The sequence below is a fragment of the Jaculus jaculus genome, chromosome 8 (assembly GCF_020740685.1).
Source record: "Jaculus jaculus isolate mJacJac1 chromosome 8, mJacJac1.mat.Y.cur, whole genome shotgun sequence".
Taxonomy (NCBI): domain Eukaryota; kingdom Metazoa; phylum Chordata; class Mammalia; order Rodentia; family Dipodidae; genus Jaculus; species Jaculus jaculus.
This window is the reverse complement of record NC_059109.1, coordinates 5,343,459-5,364,162: the sequence shown is the minus strand read 5'-3', so window position 1 is coordinate 5,364,162 and position 20,704 is coordinate 5,343,459. Positions and strand designations below refer to the sequence as shown.

At 50.1% G+C, this 20,704-nt stretch overlaps 1 protein-coding gene across 3 annotated transcripts; it reads left to right on the top strand.

The window, feature by feature from the left end:
* Nucleotides 1-1,061: 1,061 nt before the first annotated feature.
* Ppil1 (peptidylprolyl isomerase like 1) lies at nt 1,062-19,455 on the top strand. Of its 3 annotated transcripts, none has more exons than XM_045157840.1 (5): nt 1,105-1,218; nt 1,550-1,617; nt 3,988-4,142; nt 17,801-17,869; nt 18,422-19,455. In XM_045157840.1, the coding sequence occupies exons 3-5, from the start codon at nt 3,989-3,991 to the stop codon at nt 18,640-18,642; spliced, it is 444 nt and encodes a 147-aa protein (XP_045013775.1). In that variant the 5' UTR covers nt 1,105-1,218; nt 1,550-1,617; nt 3,988; the 3' UTR covers nt 18,643-19,455. The 3 variants fall into 3 exon arrangements, with proteins under 3 accessions (XP_045013774.1, XP_045013775.1, XP_045013776.1); XM_045157841.1 differs by having other exon boundaries at nt 1,136-1,218; nt 1,553-1,617; XM_045157839.1 differs by lacking the exon at nt 1,550-1,617 and having other exon boundaries at nt 1,062-1,218.
* Nucleotides 19,456-20,704: the final 1,249 nt, after the last annotated feature.

Here is a 20,704-nt window from a genome sequence, read left to right as displayed (position 1 = left end):
CAGCAATCTTTTTACCTCTGTCTCCTGAATGCAGGGACTAAAGGCCTGCACCACCATGCCCGGCTCATTCAGTCATTTAAGCCAGGCCTGTGGCTTGATTCTTGTCCTCTTCATTGTCCCACCTTCCCTCATCTCTCATCCCCCCCCCCCGCCCCCATTTCTCCCTTACTCCACGCACTCCTTGGGGAGACTCAGATTTTCTGTATGGCATTTACCTGCTGGGTCTTCATTTTCACATCTGCTTTTTGGAGTAAATGAAAAAATAAGGGAGTCCAAGCGTTGGGCAAGTACTACCAAAGCTCGTTCTAGACCTCTCAACTCTTCATTGTCTTCCTCCCCTTGGGCCCATGCCCAAAGTGTAGGACTAAGAAATTCCCTAGGGCTCGTACGTCGTGGTAGCGCATGACTGTAATCCTAGCATTTGAGAGGCAGAGGTAGGCCACCCTGAAACTACATAGTGAATTCCAGATTGGCCTGATGTAGAGTGAGACCCTACCTCAAAAAAAAAAAAGAAAGGAAGGAAGGAAGGAAGGAAGGAAAGAAGAAAGGAAGGAAGGAAGGAGGAAGGAATGAAGGAAAGAAAGAAATAAATTCTTTAAGACTGGAGAGATGGCTCAGTGGTTAAGGCGCTTGACGACCAGGGTTCCATTCCCTGGTACCCACGTAAAACCGGACGCACAAGGTGTTGCGTCTGGAGTTCGTTTGAAGTGGTTAGAAGCCTTGGCAGGTCTTGCTCGCTCTCTGTCTCTCTCTCTATATATATGTATATAGAGTAAAATCTGCCTGTTTCTGTCTCTCAAATAAATATGTTAAAAGAAGTTTTTAAAATTCAACGCTTAGCTGTTATCCAATCAGAATGAAGATCTGGCGGTTCTTCCCGCCTTCCTGGCCTAAACGAACCAATCAGATCTTCCAGAGAGTGGCGCGCGCGCGCTCTCTCTCTTTTCTCTCTCTCTCCTCCGCCGTTCTCCGTCCCCGCTCCCGGTTTCCCGCCTCTCGCTCGGCTCCCCAGCGGTGGAGGAAGGCTCCCTCCGCGTCCCGCTCCCAGCACCCCCAGCACGGCCCCCGGAAGCGTTGAAGGGCGGGAACCGGAAGTGTGCGTGGCCGGCGCGCCCGCCGCCGGAAGTGGCCTTCTAAACCGGAGGGTTGCTCGGGCTGGGACATGGCGGCCATTCCCCCGGACTCCTGGCAGCCGCCCAACGTCTACTTGGAGACCAGGTGAGGGAGAGTCGGGGGTCAGGGCCCGGGCTGGCGCAGGCGACGCCGCGGGCTCGTGGCGGGGCGCCGTGGGCCGGCGGTGAGGACAGGGGTTCGACTCCCCAGTACCGGCTCCATCCACTCGTTCACTCACCCATTCATTCACTCACTTACCCATCCATTCACTTATTCACTCTCCTTTTCACTCATTCTCATTCACTCACTCACCCATTCATTCATTCACACACGCATTCATTCAGTCACTCACACATTCATTCATTCACTCATTCACTCACTCCTCCAACAAGCGTGTATTGAGAAACTTCACCCAGCCCTCTTCCCCTGCCTTTAGCAGCTCCCGGTATGTAGTGAGGGAGACATGACGGGATGAGCAGGAGGGCAGCCTGAACAAACTGCTATGTAAGTACAAGAAGAACCGTTTCGGCCCCTGGCGTGGTGGTGCGCCCCTTTCATCCCAGCTCTCGGGAGGCTGAGGTACGAGGATCGCCATGAGTTCGAGGCCAGCCTGGGCTATAGTGACACCCAAACTCGGAAAAAATTTCCCCCAAACAAACAAACAAACAAACAAAAAAGCATTTTGCTTACCATCGAAGAGTTGCCTTATGGGCTGGGGATGTAGCTTAATGGGCAGAGTGCCTCCATAGCATGCATGAGGCCTCTGCATTCAGTTCCCTGGCACTGCATAAACCAGGTTTGGTGGCACACTCCTGTAATCCCAGCTCTCTGGAGGAGCAGGAGTTCAAGGTAATCCTGGGTTACATAGGGAATGCAAGACTGTCTTGGGCTACATGAAACCGTATGTGCGTGTGCGTGTGTCTGTCTGTCTCTCTCTCTATATGTACATGTACATTATATGTATGAACATAAGTATTCATTATGTTTGCGATGGCGTACACCAGAGCACCCAACCTGGACCTTGGAACAAACAAACAAACAAACAAACAGTCTCTTGCCTACTGCTATTCCTTTTGTCTTCCTCACTTTCTTTCTTTTAAAACTATTTTATTTATTTAATTATTTGAGAGGAAGAAGAAATATGGGCATGCCAGGACCTCTAGCCACTGCAAGTGAACTCCAGACGCATGTGCCATCTAGTGCATCTGGCTTTACATGAGTACTGGGGAATTGAACCTGGGTCCTTTGGCTTTGCCAGCAAGTGCCTTAACCACTAAGCCATCTTTTCAGCCTTCACTTTCTTACATAGCAAAATTTTACTCCTTTAGGCCCCAACTTGTAAATTTTTAAAATTTGCCCACCCGTTAATTTTTTTAATTTTTATTTATTTGTTTATTAGTCAGAGGGGGAGAGAGAGAGAGAGAGAGAATGGGCATACTAGGGCTTCTAGCCATTGCAACCAAACTCCAGACGTGTGTGCCCCCTTGTGCATCTGGCTAACATGGGTCCTGGGGAATTGAACCTGGGTCCTCTGACATTGCAGGCAAGTGTCTTAATGCCATCCCGCCAGCCCCATTAATATGTTAGTTTGGTTTGGTTTTTCAATGTAGGGTTTCATTCTAGCCCAGGCTGACCTGGAATTCACAGTGTAGTCTCAGGGTGGCCTTGAACTCATGGCGATTCTCCTACCTCTGCCTCCCAAGTGCTGGGATTAAAGGTGTGCGCCACCACGCCCAGCTGCATCTTTGGTTTTGATGAACTCTCCTCTCACCCCCTCTCCTGACTCCACTTAGACCATTCCACTGCCAGTATTCCACCCCCTCTGCTTACATACCTTCCAGGTCAGTGCTCCACATTCCACTTCGTCTGAGGCACGCTTTCTCTTCTTGCTCTGTTCTTTTTGCGCTGCTGGCTGAGAACTGGGAAATTTTCCCAACTATCTCACATCTCCAAGTCGGAGTGCTGGGGTTATAGAAGCCTGCCATGGCGTCTGGCTTTTTGCATGGGATCTGAAGATCAAACTTGGATACTTAGGCTTGAGTGCAAGCATTTTATCTACTGAGTCACCTCCCCAGCCCAGTTTATATTTTTGAGGCAGGGTCTCACCGTAGGCCAGGCTGACCTGGAATTTACTCTGTGGCCCAGGTTTACCTCAAACTCATGGCAATCTTCTTGCTTCAGCCTCCCAAGTGCTTGGGATTAAAAGCATGAGGCACCATGCTTTAAAAAAAATTACAAATTAAATGTAAGGTTTTTTGTTGTTATTTTGAGGTAGGGTTGGGTCTCACTGTAGCAACTACTCTGTAGTCTCAGACTAGCCTTGAAATCACAGTCATCCTCCTACCTCTGCCTCCTAAGTGCTGGGATTAAAGGCATATGCCACCATGCCCAGCTAAGAGTTTTTAAATTTTTTTTAGGGATTGGTTCAGAATATCAATGATTCATGTATATAGAATGCCAATTGTCCATAGTTGTTTTGCTTAAAAGATGTAGAGAGGCCAGGCATGGTGGTGCATGCCTTTAATTCCAGCACTCAGGAGGCAGAGGAAGATAGATTGCTGTGAGTTCTAGGCCAATCTGGGACTACAGAGTGAGTTCCAGGTCAGCCTTGTTAGAGTGTGACCCTATCTTGGAAAAAGGAAAGAAAAGGAAAAAAAACAAAACGTGCAGGGGCCCTGCTGGGTGCCAAAGGAGCTTATCCTTGTTGCCTGCACTGTTCTGTGTGTTTGTGTCTTTTCCCCCTGAGCATGAAGTCTGGTGGGCATGGGCATGGCAATGCTGTGACTTGGTTGAAAACCAAGAGTGCTGGAGTAGTGGTCGTGTGGTGCTGCTGTCTCTGCCCGGCTGCTGAGCAGCTGTACTGCCCTCCTGCAGCATGGGGATCATCGGGCTGGAGCTCTACTGGAAGCACGCACCCAAGACCTGCAAGAACTTCGCGGAGCTGGCTCGGCGGGGTTACTACAACGGCACCAAGTTCCACAGAATCATCAAGGACTTCATGATCCAGGGTGGCGACCCCACAGGGACAGGTACAGTGAAGCCACCATAAGTGTCTGACTGTCATAATGGGGTGCTACAGCCAGAGCTTCCTTTTCCACTTACATGGGGGTTGTGTTGGTTGGTTTATTCTCTCTGTCCCTGGGATCGGGTCTTAAGTAACCCAGGCTGTCTCTGAACTCCTGTTCTTCCTGTGTACACCTCCCAAGTGCTGAGCTTATTGGTGTGCACCAGCACCCAGCTCTGGGCTGGTCAATTCTGACCTAGTTCCTACCTTGCTCACTCTCCCATGTGGAATCCGCCAGAAGTGACTCTTCACGCCTGAGCTCCATGGGCTGACTGTTCATTAAGAGCAAGTGAGGCTGCCTGAGGTGCTCTTCCACAGGTGTCATCCGAGTGAAAACCATGCCCAGGGCTGGGGAAATGCCCAGTAGTTAAAAGGCGCTGCTTGCTGGCACAGGTTTGATTCCCCAGTAGCACATAAAAGCCAAAAGTACAAAGTGGAACTTACATCTGGAGTTCCTTTGAAGTGGTGAGAGGCCCTGGTGTGGTCTGTTCCTTCCCGCTCCCACCCCCTTGCAAAAAAAGAAAGAAAGGAAAGAAAGAGTCATGCCCAATGCTTTGAGAAGAATGACATTTAGGTTCCTTTCAATGATTCATTCATTTAACAGATGTTGAACTGCTTTGTGTCAGATACTTGTCTTGCTGTGGGCAAAGAGACACATTCCTGCTCTCACTATTATTGTTTATTTATTTGAGAGCAACAGACAGAGAGAGAAAGAGGCAAACAGACACACACAGAGAGAGAATGGGCGCACCAGGGCCTCCAGCCACTGCAAACGAACTCCAGACGCATGCGTCCCCTTGTGCATCTGGCTAATGTGGGTCCTTGGGAATTGAGCCTCGAACTGGGGCCCTTAGGCTTCACAGGCAAGCGCTTAACCGCTAAGCCATCTCTCCAGTCCTAAAATAATATTTTAAAAATAATTTGGAGAGCTGGGTGTGGTGGTGCACACCTTTAATCCCAGCTTTTGGGAGGCTGAAGTAGGATTGCTGTGAGTTTGAGGTGAGCCTGAGACCAATTCCAGATCAGCCTGCATCAGAGCAAGACCCTACCTCAAAAAACCAAAACAAAACAGAAACAACTAAAGATTGGTCTTCAGTAAACATGTGGACCTGAGTTTTAGCCCCAGAGCCTATGTAAAATGGCAGCCACAGTGGTACACACTTGTGATTCCAGTACTGGGGAGGTGGAGATGGGATGATCCCTGGGCCTCCCTGCTCAGCTAGTCTAGCTTAATTGATGAGCTCCAGGCCAATGATAGACGCTGTCTTAAAAATGGGGCTGGAGAGATGGTTCAGTGGTTAAGGCACTTGACTGGAAAGCCTAAGGACCCAGGTTCAATTCCCCAGCACCCACATAAAGCCAGCTGCACAAGGTGGTGCATGCATCTGGAGTTCATTTGCAGTGGCTGGAGGCCCTGGTGCTCCCATTCTCATTCTCTCTCTGCTTCTTTCTTAGTCTCTCTTAAATAAATAAAATATTTTTTAAATGGATGATAATCTGAGATTATGCCCTTACACACATGTACATGTGCATGAACACCCCCCCCCCCACAAAAGCATTTGGTCTTGAGCCTGGTGTGGTGGCACATGTCTATAGAATCCTAGCACTTGGGAGGTGGAGGCAGGAGGATCAGAAGTTCAAGTTCAGTCCAAGTGACAGCAAATTTGAAAAAAGCCTATAACATGAGACTGTCTCAAAAAAAAAAAAAACCTCCGTCTTTAAAAAAAATTTTTTTTTAAGTTTTTATTTATTCATTTGAAAGAGAAAAAGACTGATAGAATGGGCATGCCAGGGCCTCCAGCTGCTGCAAATGAACTCCAGATGCATGGGCCATCCTGTGCATCTGGCTTACGTGGGTCCTGGGGAATTGAACCTAGGTCCTTTGGCTTTGCAGGCAAGTGCCTTAACTGCTAAGCCATCCCTCCAACCCAAAAGCTCAGTCTTGACTGATGTAGGGTCAAGAGTTGGCTCTGAATGTGCAGGTAAGGAATATCTGGCACTGACTTGGGATATGTCGTTTCCATGGACTCCACCATTGACATATTCTCCAGCATCCCATCTCGGAAATGAGCAGCTAACTTTTGGAAGCCATAATTCTAGGTGTTTTCCTTTCCAGCTATCTAGCTTAAATGGAAGTAATCTCAAAAGAATGGGCCATATTACGTATGCTGTTCTTTTTAAGACAAAGTAATTTTGTGTATATTTAACAGAAAAACCGGCTGGCTTCCTGCTATGAATGATGGATGAGGCAATTAGTACTTGGAATGTTCTGCTCGTTCTTGCCCTGCGCCCTAATTCTTGTTCGTCGGTTTGATTGTTTTCTGTTCTGCATCCAGAATTCAGCCGCGTTGCCCACTGGAGGCGGGGTGTCTTTCTTTCTTTCTTTTTTAAAATATTTATTTATTTTTTATTTATTTGAGAGAGAGAATAGGTGCACCAGAGCCTCTAGCCGCTGCAAACGAACTCAGTCCAGATGCATACACCCCCTTGTGCATCTGCCTTATGGGGGTCTTGGGTTCTTATGCTTCGCAGGCAAGCGCCTTAACCACTAAGCCATCTTGCCAGCCCCAGGATGACTTTCTTTTATGTGTGTGCACATTCCCTTGTTTGTGGGTGTGCACACGTGTGTGGAGAGCACCAGTTAACATCAGGCCTTGATCACTCCCGACTTTATTTACTGAGGCAGGGTCTCTCACTGGAACCTAGGACTGGCTGACTTGGCTAGTCCAGCCAGCTTGTTCTAGGGACCCCATCTTTGCCTCCTCAGCACTATAGGCTGCATGCGCCTCTGGGGAATCTGAGCTCCAGTCCTCGTGCTTGCCGTCTGACACTGAGTCCTCTCCTGAGTTCCCTGGGGGAAGAATTTCTGTCTGTTGTCTTTCTTGTTTGTTTTTTGAAGTAGATTCTCACTCTAGTCCAGGACAACCTGGAATTCATCATGCAGACTCAGGGTGGCCTCGAACTCACAGTGATCTTCCCACCTCTGCCTCCTGAGTGCTGGGATTAAAGGCATGCACCACCATTCCTGTCAAATTTAAAAAATGTGTTTATAAGCAGAGAGAGAGGGAGAGAGAATGAATGAAAATGGGTGCACCAGGGCTTCTTGCTGATGCAACTCTAGATACAGGTGCCACTTTATGTATCTGGCTTTACATGGGTACTGGGGAATCGAACCTGGGCCTTTTGGCTTGGGTGGCAAGCTCCTTAACAGCTAAGTCATCTCTCCAGCCTTTTTTTTTTTTTTCCCCCCAAGGTAGGGTCTCACTCTAGCTCAGGCTGACCTGGAATTCACTATGTAGTCTCAGGGTGGCTTGAACTCACAGAAATCCTCCTACCTCTGTCTCCCGAGTGCTGGGACTAAAGGCGTGCGCCACCCCACCTGGCCTTGGGTTGGCTTTTATTACAAGGGCTAGAGGGTGTTATATATTTGAGTTTGTTTGGATTTCTGCCTGTTGCCTTTATACTTTAAAAAAAAAAAAAAAGATCATGCCGAGGTCTAGGTCTCGTATTATTTTAGCCGCACTCATCCCCTTAAAATTTCTTAGAAAATCTTGATGCATTGCCTTCTGGTTTTTGGAAATGTTGAGGCCAGACTTTTCATTCCTTAAATTAAAGGAATTAAATTTTGTTTGAGGATTTTCTGTTTCAGGAAACTGGTGCCTTGGTGACCTTTGCTTCCCTGGCTGCCACGTTTCTTGTGGTCCAATGAGGTGGTTCTCCCTTCCCTGCCTGCACTGAAATCCTGTCAGGCCTCCTTCAGCCTCACTCAGATTTCAGTCTCTCATTTACTCATTAGCTCTTCCTTGGTGTCATTTGGATCAATTTGTGTCTTTAGCCCTTCAGTCCTCCCCTGTGGTTTCTTGTCTGGGGCTTTTGACTTAGTAGACTTACGTCCAGGAGCCCCATGTGTGGGAGACTTTGAGACTGCCAAGAGAAGTCACTTCTCTCTCGGGTGGTTTTTCTCCCAGACTCAGTTCCTGAGCTGTTTTTGTCCTTTCCTTCCTTGGCTCTTTTCTCTTCTCTTCTTTTCTTTTATTCACTTATTAGAGAGCAAAAGACAGAGGAAGAGACAGAGAGAGAGAATGGGCATGCCAGGGCCTCCAGCCTTTGCAAGCGAACTCCTGATGCATGTGCCCCTTGTGCATCTGGCTTACATGGGTCCTGGAGAGCCGAGCCCCCTACTGGGGTCCTTAGGCTTCACAGGCAAGCGCTTAACCGCTAAGCCATCTGCAGCCCCCTTGCCTCCTTTCTTGGAGTCTCCTGTTGGTTGGGTACGCTTCCATCACTTTCCATGCATGTCTGTCATGCTGTTCTCTGCACCCCTGTCCCTGCTGTTGCTCCGGTGCAGGTGTGGTGTAAGTGAACGCTCCATTCCCCCAGCTGTTTCCCACAAATGCTGCTTGTTTTCCTCCCATTGTGTTCTAGCCTGAAGAGGTCTGGAGAAGCCCTTGTGGGGGCTAGCTTCTGTTCTGTCTCCCCAGATTTCCCCTAGGATCTCCTGTACGTCCATCCCAGGCTCTGACTTGTCCCCTCAGTCTGGCTTCATGCCCTGGCAGGTGAAGGGCTCTGCCTGCCTGCCGCGAGAAGCCAGGACGCGCTCAGGTGTCAGTCCCTGCTTTCCACCATTGCTTTTGTCTTTGATTTTATTTTCCAAGGTAGGGTCTTGCTCTAGCCCAGGCTGACCTGGAATTAATTATGTAGCTTCAAGCTAGCTGGACTTGAACTCACAGCAATCCTCGTACCTGTGCCTCCCAAGTGTTGGGATTAAAGGCATGTGCCAACATGCCTGGAGCTTTCCAGTTGTTTTGAGACAGGGTCTCTGTTCACTACTACGTGTGCCATGCTAGCTGGTTGTGGCTGCAGGCATTGCCTGTCTTGGCCTCCCGTCTTGCCATATGCATGCTGGGGTTAGAGGAGAGCTGCACATGTGCCTGTGGGTCTGAGCTCAGTTTGTCAAGCTCGTGTACTGAGTGTTTTTATCCGCGGAACCAGCTCCTAAGCCCCTTTCACAGTTTTAGAATGTTTGTTTCCTTTTTTTCTTCATGGTAGGGGCTCACTGTAGCCCAGGCTGGCCTTGAACTCGTAGCAGTTCTTCTACATCAGCTTCCTGAGTGCTGGAATTAAAGGTGTGCCCCACCGCGCCTGGCTCTTTCTCTTGCTGGTTTGGTGCTGGGGTATTTTCAGCTTCATTGTTTTGTGTTCACGTCGTTGAGTGCTGAGGGAAGGTAGGGTTAGTGCCCATGCTTCGGTCGTAGTTTCCTGTCTGCTCCTCTCCCTTTCATTGCTGTAATGAAATCAGTCTCCGAAGCACCAGTGAGGGGAGAGTCCACGCTCAGTGTGAGCAGGAATCGGAAGTGACTCAGATGTGCAGTGTTTGTGCCGGCGCTTTCCAGTTTTGCTCTGGTTTGTGCTCCTTCCTAATGTCACGTTTCCGTGATGTACTTGCAGTGAAATTGAGTCACTCCGAAGGTTTCCAGATAATTGCTTCCGGCCTCATGTGCAGTAAGCGTCTGAGCAGCCTGCCTGTGGGTCTGTAATACAAGGCAGGCCGCAGGTAGCCCCTGGGTCCCTGGATCATACTGCTAGCTGATGAGGGGACTTTCTCTTCTGACTGTCTCAGGTAGCAGCAGGTGCGTCCCTGGTACTTCCGCGGGCTGGCGCCAAGTCCAGTCCCAGAGTCCAGTCCCCGCGGTCCTGCAGTCAGGCTGCCCAGGAGCCATTTTCCTGTGGCCTTCTTCCCCTCAGCAAGGGCTGAGGCTGCTCAGTGTGGCAGCCCTTTGGCTTCCTGCTTCTTCTCACTTTGAACCAGCCCCTGTCTTCACATCTCCCCATGACGTAATCCAGTGTTAGCCTTTCCTTCGCTCTCTCTGCCTTTTCTCCATTCTGTCAACCTGTTCCTCTGTCGAGTTCTTCCTTGAGGTCTTTCTGCTCTGCCCTTGGCCTTGGTGCTTGCCAGCTGCCGGGACATGATTAATTTCATGCTGGGCACCCTGTACCTTGTCTGCTGGCTCTGCCCCAGTCCCAGGAGCACCTGAAATTTATCTTGTTGAGCCGCAAGCTATTGTTAATTTTATTCATTTGGTGGGTATTCACAAAGATTCTGCTGGGTATCCCGTGCTAATCCAAGGCCTATAAGGAGTGCTAATGCACGGGAGAGCCAAAGCATTTTCTCTCCTCACAGCTCCCAGCCCTGCCAGGAAGCAAGCTGTTCATTATAAGAAACAATGTAGTACCATGATGAGTATGCAAATGTGCGCTGGCTTTGTGTGGATCACACAGGCTGGAAGAATTCATAGCCAGTGGACTGTTCTGATGGAATGGGATTTAGAAAGACAGGGAAGCAGTGTGGAGTGGGCCTTGAAGGAAACAGCTGAAGTTGTGAGCAGTGGAGGTAAGGCCATTTTGACAAAGGCATACTGACCTGTGGAAAGCCTAGTGTCCACACCTCTCAACTTGCTTCACCGGCTCTGGCATGACCTAGCTGCCTTGACAAGAATTAAAATGGGATTCTAAGGCCCCTATGAACTTCACACATCTCTGAGCTGCATGCTTAGGGGACCATAGAATAGAGGAGCAGTTTGGGACAGAATGTTTAGTTGGAGGAGAGGTCATAGGGACAAATTAAGGGCTATTAATAGCGCCCCCCCCCCCCCCCAGCAGACAGAGTACAGAACTGATCTACCATTTGGGACTATTTGTTTTCTAAGGTAGGGTCTTACTGTACTTCAGGCTGACCTGGAATTCACTATTGTAGTCTCAGGGTGGCCTCAAACTCATGACAATCCTTCTACCTCTGCCTCACAAGTGCTGGGATTAAGAGGTGTGTGCCACCACACCCAGCTGCATTTGAGACTCTTGAGTCTAGAAAAGAAGAAATATGTAAGGATGTTGAATCTGGCTGTAGTCTGTGGCAAGGTGGTGTGATGTTGGTGTGCAGAGCAGGGATGTGCGGCCTAGTGGGCTTGGACATAATCCTGGCCTCACAGGAACGCCTTATCTGTAGGTGGGCAGAGTGCGTGTACACACTCCTGGAGTCACTGTGGTAAGCTCGTGTTGTAGAATGGCTAGCAAAGGCTTAACACAGAATAGCTCAAAACAGTGATTATGGGCCCGGGAAGATGGCTTAACGGTTAAAGGCACTTGCTTGCAAAGTCTCCTGGCCTGGTTTCAATTCCCAAGCCACAACTACATAAGCTGAATGCAGAAATTTGGGCAAACATCTAGTGTTTGTTTGCAGTGGCAAGAGGCCCTAATATGTCTATACACACATATGTGTACACACATGCAAATAAATAATTTTTAAAACTATATTTATTTATTTACTTAAGAGAGACAGATAGGTACTAAGTGGGCCAGAGCCTCCAGCTGCTAAAAATGAGCTGCAAATACATGTGCCACTGAACATCTGGCTTTATGTGCGTTCTGGGAAATTGAACCCAGGTCCTTAGGCATTGCAGGCAGGTGACTTAACCACTGAGCCTTCTCTTCAGACCCAAATAAATAATTTAAAGATGTTTTTGTTTATTTGCAAGCAGGGAAAGAAAATATGAGTGGGTGCACCTGAGTCTCTTGCCACTGCAAAACATCTTTGGATGGGTATCCGGCTTACATGGGTCCTGGGTCCTTTGGCTTTGAAGGCAAGCACCTTAACTGCTAAGCCATATCTCCAGCCCCACAATAGTTTTTAATTTTAAGTGATTGTTACTCATTTTTGTAGATTCATATAATGAATATCTGTTAGGTTCTTTTGTAGGCCTGGCATTATTGAGAAAGGGGGATTCAAGCAGGGCGTGGGGGTGTATGTCTTTAATCCCAGCACTCGGGAGGCAGAGGTAGGAGGATCATTGTGAGTTCAAGCACACCCTGAGACTACACAGTGAAGTAATTCCAAGTCAGCCTGGGATAGGGCAAGATCCTACCTTAAAAAACAAAAAAAGGTGGCGGGGTAAGGGGAGGTCATGGTGGTGCATGCCTTTAATCCCAGCAGTCTGGGTGCTTTAGAGTTCTTTTTTTCTTTTTCTTTTATTTATTTGTTTATTTGACAAAGAGTGAGTGAGAGAGAGACTGGGTATGCCAGGGCCTCTAGCCATTGCAAATTAATGCCAGATACATGTGTCATGTAGGTACTGGGTAATTGGACTTGGATTCTTAGGCTTTGCAGGCAAGCACCTTAACCTCCAAGCCATCTCTCCAGCCCTGTTGTAGAGTTTTCTTGGGCATTGCAGAACATTCAGCAGCTGTAACAGGGTGCTAAGGGTCCAGGAAAGTCCTTGCACCCCAAATCCAGCTTGCTTCTAATTTTTTTTTTTAATGGAGGAAGGGATTTATGTAAGCTTACAAATCCAGGGGAAGTTCCATGGAAGAAGTTGGCCCCCTCTTAAAGAACTAGGAAAAGAGAAAAAGCTAAAAGCCAAAAGCTATATAGCACAGCACACTTCAGGAACTCCAGCTAGACACACTTTGCATATCTTTTTGCTTCTAATTGTTAGTCAAAGACTTGAATTAAAAAGACTGAGAAGGATAACTATTAAATGATTATATTTATTGAGGGAAGTACAGAGCCAAGGAAAGGCACCCATTTGGCTAAAGATCCCATCTGGAAGGCCTGGAAAGATGCGTGGAAAGAAAAGAAAAAAGAAAGGTCAAGGAGCTCCTGCCATGTGGGGAGCTGGAGGGGATAAAGGAGCGCATGTGGAGAGTCAGGGCTGGGGCCCCTCCCGGTTGGGCCTGGGTCAAGCCAGCCCAGGCCCAGCTGAGGGAAAAACTCACCCTTAGCTAGAAGTTCCCAAGTAATCAGAGAGAGAGTCTGTCCTCCCCTTGCACAGGTATTTATGACCTGTGGTGGGGGGTTGTCTTCTGGCTCCGGTGAACCAGAGGGACAGCTGGTTGGTTAGGGCTAGGGGCTGTCCCAGGAAGAGGTTAGCCCTGGCACCAAGCCAATTGTTTAAATCCTATGAAAGACCGACCTCCCAGGAGGGGTCCTGGCTGTTTGTGGGAAAACAGGTCTAGGGAACTAGGTGAGAGATCAGAATTCAGATCATCTTGGGATTTCTGGCAAGTGCAAACTTTCCTGCACTTTTCACCTTCAGGGGTCCAGTCATCTTCACTCTACCCCACTCTCACAGCCTGCCTGGCGTGGCATTTACCTCCTAGATAGTCGCCAATAGAGCCCTTCAGTTTGACAACCAGAAATGTTGCCAACATTACCCACTGCCTCCAGGGTGAGGTGCTGTTTGGATAGTGGGTCCAGGAAAAGCCTGTCTGCTAAGGTGGCATTGAGCAGAGCTCTGCGTATGAGGGTGTAGTGAGCTGCAAGAAGGTGTCAGGGAACAGTAGTCACTGGCCTTCGTCCAGACCACTTGCCCAGAAACAGCTCAGGAGCCAGCGAGGCTTGAGCAGGGCGGGTGACAGGCAGTGACGGGGGGGGGGGGGGGACCCTCCAGCTGCGGGAGGGAGGACTACGAATTTGGTTTTGAGCATGGTGGCATGTTAATGGAGGGTTTCAGGCAGGGTGCTGCTATGATCTGAACACTTTGAAAGGGTCCTGTGGGGTTGGGGATTTGGCTCAGGCCCTTGGTAAGGGCCTGAGACTCCTGTGTTAGAATCCCAGGACCCGTGTAAACAGCTGGGCACATATGTGCCTGTAATAATCCGGTCTTATAGGGGAGCAGAGACTGAGGAATTGCCAGAGCTTTAAGTGACTGGTTCAGACAAGAAGTTGGGGGGGGATGGAGTGGGATACCAGTATTCCGCTCTGGCCATCACAGCCTAGTATACCCTGCCAGAGACCAGTGCATGGGATGCTGCAAGGCACAGACGTGCACACACCCGCACAAGCTAAATAAAACAGGACAAAACTAAATAGTATGCTGGGCATGTGACGCACGCCTTTAATCCCAGCACTTGGGAGGCAGAGGTAGGAGGGTGGCTGTGAGTTCAAGGCCACCCTGAGACTCCATAGTGAATTCCAGGTCAGCCTGGACTAGAGTGAGACTCCACCTCAAAGCTGAAGAGTAAATGTGAAGTTATACACAGCTTCAGACAAGCAGATTAAACCTGCAGGAGGGGCTGGGATGTAGCACAGGGTAGAATGTTTGCCCGGCTTGTACAGAACCCAGGGCTTAATTCCCATTACCACAAATAAAAGGTCAGACCTCCCCTCAGAAAAAGCCAGGAGAAAAAAGCAGCACAGGGGATGAGCACTGCAGTGACGCACATAGCACATCCTCTTTGATAAGACCTCTGGAGAAATCTAGTGATGGTGACCCGGTCATAAGCTGGGGCCCTACCTGTCCCCACAAGGGTAGTCTCTTTCAAGAGCTCCTCTGGGCTCGGGAGAGAGGGTGAGGATGGTGTTCCGCAGTTGGCAGTAGCTCAACTGCCAAGAGCCTCCTTCTCCACCAGCTCCGGGGAAGATTGGACCCTGAGAGCAAGCGCACAGCAGGAGAGCCCTATGGAGCCCTCCAGAGCAAGGAGAGGACCTCACAACCCTGGGGAGCAGAAAGCTGATTGCAGAGCCCCAGAACGTAACACCATGTACATTACGTTGAAAGCTTGTAGGATGGCGCCGCAGGTTCTTAGGAGTCTAAACGTGTAGCAAGAAAAGAAAAGAAAACGCCTGGAAATGACAAGCTCCTGATCAGAACAGAGGTCACCTGTGGCAGGCGAGATGGGATTCTTTGAAGCAGTGTTAGTGTCTTCAGGGAGGGCGGGGCGGGGCGGGGTTGAGTTTTGGGCTCACCGAGGTGATGCCTTCGGTGCAGGGCCTGTGTCTAAAATCTGTGTGTTGGATAAAAGGACAAGGCTGGGTGTGGTGGTGCATGCCTTCAATCCCAGCTCTGGTGAGGCAGAGGCAGGAGGATTGCTGTGAGTTTAAGGCCAGCCTGGAAGTACACAGGGAGCTGCAGGTCAGCCTGAGTGAGACCCTATTGACTAAAAGAGAGACAGGGGCTGGAGAGATGGCTTAGCGGTTAAGCGCTTGCCTGTGAAGCCTAAGGACCCCGGTTCAAGGCTCGGTTCCCCAGGTCCCACGTTAGCCAGATGCACAAGGGGGCGCACGCATCTGGAGTTCGTTTGCAGAGGCTGGAAGCCCTGGCGCGCCCATTCTCTCTCTCCCCCTCTATCCTGTATTTCTCTCTGTGTCTGTCGCTCTCAAATAAATAAATAAAAAATTTAAAAAAAATAAAATAAAATAAAAGAGAGACAGGCTGGGAGGAGGGGGTGGGGCTCTAGCTCAGTGAGGCTCCAGGACCTGGCTTCAGTCCCTACCCCTGAAGTGGGAAGAAATAAAGAGGACTGGGGGAAAAGAGCTGGAATGAGCGTAGAAGCGCCACGCAAGGGAAGCAGGCCTGGGCTTTTGTGGGCCCTTTGCTCTAGACCCCTGCCTGTGACGCTGCAGGGCGCTGGCTTTGCACGCACCTTCTCTGCAAAGCCCTCCGTATCAGCCAGTGGTGGGGTGGCCCAGGGCTGTAATCCCAGCCCTCGGGAGGCAGAGGCAGGGGAAGCTCTGAGTTCCAGGTCAGCCTGACCTACCAAGTGAGATTCCATCTCAGATGAACCAGCTTTGTGCTTGTGTGTGTAGAGTCCGTGTGGTGTGACGTGTGGCACGTGTGTGCAAGTGCGCCTGGCCTACACATGTCACGCAGAGGTCATGCTGAGGCGTGGGTACTCTCCTGTATTACAGCTCATCTGCCTAGTGCCTTGAGATGGCATTTCTTCCTCAACCCGGAGCTGCCAGTTTCCGTCAGCAAGCCCCAGCAGTCCTCTGGTCTCTGCCGCCGCGGGACTGGCCGCAGTCAGGTTGTTGCGTGGCTAGTCGATAGAGTCGGGCTTGGCGCTCTCAGGCCCGCGTGCTTAAGTGCCAGGGGCTCGTGCCTGCTGAGCCATCCCCCAGCTATTTTTTAGAAATGATTTGTTTTTTTGCAAGGAGAGAGAGGATGAGAATGGGCACACTGGGGCCTAGGGCCACTGCAAGTGAACGCCAGACGTATGTGCCACTTTGTGCATCTGGCTCTATGTGGATACTATGGAATCAAACTCAGAACTTCAGGCTTTGCAAGCCAAGTACCTGTAGCCACTGAGCCATCTCTTTAGCCTCAGTTTGTTTCTGACATAGGTTCTTGTGCTTTGAGCTCTCATCCCCCTGCCTCAGCCACCTGAGTGCTGGGGTTACAGGAACATACCATCATACCTGTCCATTGAGGCCTTCTTATTCCTGAGCCTAGGGTGACCAGCACTGTCTCTCCTTTCTAGACATTCTGGAAATCACATTTGGTGGTAATGTTGCCATTTGCCATCTCCAATCCCTTACTTTTTCGTCTTTTTTCTTTCTTTTATATTTTTTCAAGGCAGGGTCTCTGGTCCAGGCTGACCTGGAATTCACTATGGAGTCTCAGGGTGGCCTCAAACTCACAGAGATCCTCCTACCTCTGCCTCCCAAGTGATGACGTTAAGGGTGTGCACCATCACACCTAGCCCTGATATTTTTATTTATTTATTTGAGAGAGAAAGGGAAAGAGGCAGATCCACAGAGAGTGGCAGGGTCTCTAGCCGCTACAAACAAACTCAGATACATGCTCTAGCTACCTTGTGCATCTGGCTTACATGGGTCTTGGGGAATCAAACCTGGGTCCTTTGGCTCTGCAAGACAAGCACCTTAACCAGTAAGCCATCTCTCCAGCCCTGTTTCTTGTTTTGTTTTTCAAGGTAGAGTCTCACCCTAGCTCAGGCTGACCTGGAACTCACTCTGTAGTCTCAGGGTGGCCTGAAACTCACAGTGATCCTCCTACTTCTGCCTCCTGAGTGCTGGGATTCAAGCGTGTGCCACTGTGCCAGGCACCTTTACCTTTTTTTTTTTTTGGTTTTTCGAGGTAGGGTTTTACTCTAGCCCAGGCTGACCTGGAATTCACTATGGAGTCTCAGGGTGGCCTTGAACTCATGGCGATCCTCCTACCTCTGCCTCCCAAGTGCTGGAATTAAAGGCGTGCGCCACCACGCCCGGCTTCTTTACCATTTCTTTCTGCCACACCACTGACTGATTCTGCATACTCTGGATGGCTTTCACTTAGACACGTGCTGTTTTCCGTTGCCAAGGTCACAGGTGGCCATGGCAGAAGGCTCAGCTCTTGGCCATCTCTGATCTGGCTGCTGTGGCAGCTGGGAGTTCTGGGGCGGTGTGAGGATTTGTAGCAGAGGCTGAGCTCAGCAGGGAAGGCTAACTTGGCAGGATCTGTGGTGGGCGCTGGGCTAGGGCTCAAGCACTCTTGCTAAAACTTAGCTCAGAAAAATGTTAAAAGTTACAAAACCTTTTAACGTGTCAGATCGTGCATGGGGTTTCTGTAGACGGTTAGATTACAGAGGACGTCAGTGTCCTTTTGAGTGTGTGCTACGCTTTGTACGTTTTTGAGAGTGAACATGTATTAATTTAGCAAGCAGTGGGAAAACACTTGAAAAGAAAAGCCTTCCTGAATGAAGCCAGTGACTGGCTTGCTGTCATCAGCCTTCCAGGGGCTGGGCGCTCTCGCTGCTTTCTCCTGCCCTGTGGCCCCGGGCCTGCCACTCTGTTCTGGCTGTGCGATAGACCGTGGGCCTGGCCGCTTCATTTCTGGTCTTCTGGTTGGGCAGGTCGAGGTGGTGCATCCATCTATGGCAAACAGTTTGAAGATGAGCTTCATCCAGACCTGAAATTCACCGGTAAGTACATAATCTGGCTGGGCTGGGCAGGCAGGAGGAGTGGGTATGAAAGCTTACTCTTTTGGCTGCAATTCAAGGTGAATGTCTGACACCATGGCGTGGTGCCAGACAGCTGCCCAGCCGTGGCGCCACGAAGTGCCCTGGCAGATGGAAGACAGTGGCGCCTCTCAAGAGTCCTCAGCAATTTAGAGTGCTGGTCTGAGAGTCCTAGACTCCACTTGTTAGCTGCCATAAGCTAACATGTATCCAAAGCTTTCTCGGAGAGATGAGTCCTTGATGGGCTTTTGAGAGGACTCACTAACGGGGCTGGTAGTCAGTGGTGATTAACAGGGGTTGAAGATAGAGGAGATGGGGTGGGGTCACAGGGTTACTCGGGTGGTGCAGTGACAGCCTTTGTGCAGGGCAGAGCATCAGCCATAGGGAGGTGGTCGGGGCCTGACCTCGGGTGGCAGGCTGAAGCACAGGCCCTCGCCACTTGCATCCTCCCCAGGTCCTCTGCTTTGTGCTGAACTGTGAGGCATTCATGCTTTCTTCTCTCCCTGTCTTCCCCAGGGGCTGGAATTCTTGCAATGGCCAATGCAGGGCCAGACACCAATGGCAGCCAGTTCTTTGTGACCCTTGCCCCCACCCAGTGGCTCGATGGCAAACACACAATTTTTGGCCGAGTGTGCCAGGGTATAGGAATGGTGAATCGAGTGGGTATGGTGGAAACAAACTCCCAGGATCGCCCTGTGGACGACGTAAAGATCCTTAAGGCATACCCTTCTGGATAGACTTGCTGCCCTTGGGGCACACCAGGATTCTGTCATAGCCCCAGTGAACCCGCGTTGGGGGCCTAGAGCGACTTGTAACTTAAGCTCCATCTTGGTTTTGTGTATCATGGAGCTCAGCCTGGGGGCTTGTGAGTTAGCGGTGGAAGTGTATTCTCTTCCTCCAGCGCCTGAGTTACCAGGACATTTGCAGACATGCCTGCCAGTGTCTAGTCACCGGTTCCTGCTCACTGCAAGTGCCCATGTCTCCTGCCACCCTTGGAGTGAAAGGAAGCAGGCAGGTTGCTGTATGGTGCCTCCCCCGCTGTTCCTGGGGAGACTCGTGTTCGCCGTACACCACGGGCTGGTGGCTGTCAGCTTTTCAACTGAGCACGGCCCCTCCAGCCTCAGCGTGCAGCCCCTCTCTGTATTCTCCTCAGCACCAGAACATCAACACTGCTGTTTCTGACACTTAAACATCCCACGCAAAGCCACATTGAATTTCTGCCAGATGAAAAACGCATCCAACAATCAAGTTTCTGAGAAGGTGTCAAGTGGGGAATGATAATGTGTAATAATCGAGAAATGAATCTATTAAAAGGAAGCCTAAGCCCTGACCATTCCTCCCGGGCAGGAGCAGAAGTCTGCACCCAGGACAGACCATCCTCCTCACCAGCACTCTCACAAGGAACTGGACAAGAGGCCTTTGTACATGACAGTTTGGTTTTTTAATCTTTCTGGTTTGCAGGCTAGTAGGGGTAGGGGTAAGAGGAAGGAAGTTAATACCTATGTAATACATAGAAATTTCCAGAATAAAAAGTACCATTGGTGGTTGAAGTCACTGCTGTCATCTTAATGTTGTGTGAGGTTCTTGCAGCCAGTTTTTAAAGTCTTTATTTTCATTTATTCATTTGTGTGGTGGGGGCAGGGTGCACCAGGGTCTCTTGCCACTCAGTACAAATGACTGCCAGATGCTAGAACCACTTTTTTGGCATCTGGGTTGATGTGGGTGTTGGGGGATCAAACCCAGCTGGCAGGCTTGGCAAACAAGTGCCTTTAACGCCTGGGCCTGGGCCTTGGCCATGGTAAGTAGTATCACAGAGCTCGCACCCTTGAGGTTCCACACGCCTGTGGATCTCCCACCAGCCTCCACCCATGCAGGAGCAGTTCTGACCTAAAGCAGAGCCAAGGAAAGAGGCTAAAGTGAGATCTGCCATTTCCAAGGGACCCAGGTGGGGGTCCCAACCACCCCTTGAACTTGAAGGAGAGCCACCTTTGTGTAGTTACAGGGCCTGGGGCCATGCATTTTGTGCAGTCTTCTTAAGTGAAGGGTGCTTGGGGTTGCAGCATGGGTGTGTCTTGTCATGAACTTTGGGGTTACAGCATGGGTGTATGGGTGTGCCTTATCATCATGAACTTTGGAAATGTGGTTTTTCGAAGTAGGGTCTCAGTCTAGTCCAGGCTGACCTAGAATTCACTATATAGCCTAGGGTATATATATATATATCAAACTCATGGTGCTCCTCCTACCTCTGCCTCCCAAGTGCTGGGATTAAAGGCATGCACCGCCATGCCTGGCCTGGTTTGCTTTTTGAAACGGCCACTCAGGGTTCTTTTCCACAAGCCTCCCTTCCCCAATTCAACCTCTTTCTCCATCTGTCTGTCTCATCTCTGAACGGTAAGAAAGTAAAGCCTCCCAGCCAGCTCTGCAGTGGCTTTGTAGGTTCCCGTGGTGGCTTTGGTGCGCAAAGCTCTATGCCGGGGAGGAAGTGGCGTGTTCTTCATGGACGGGCGCTCGTGATTAGAACCACCTGTGCAAGCGTGGGGTGACACCCCTTCCCCGCCTCCCACAGTAGCAGCCCGTCCCTGTCCACCCAGCCTCTGACCGTGGTGTGTGTGTGTGTGGGGGGGTCCGTCACTGCTGTGAAATAAAAATTGTGTGTCCACTGGGCAAGAGAGCAACACAGACGTGGTCTCTTGTTTGTGGGGAGTCCTGCACACACGGGCAAGGCAGCTGCTCACAGGCGCAGGCCCATCTCCATAGAGGACCTGACCTCAAGACTGACTGGATGGCTTCTCAGTTCCT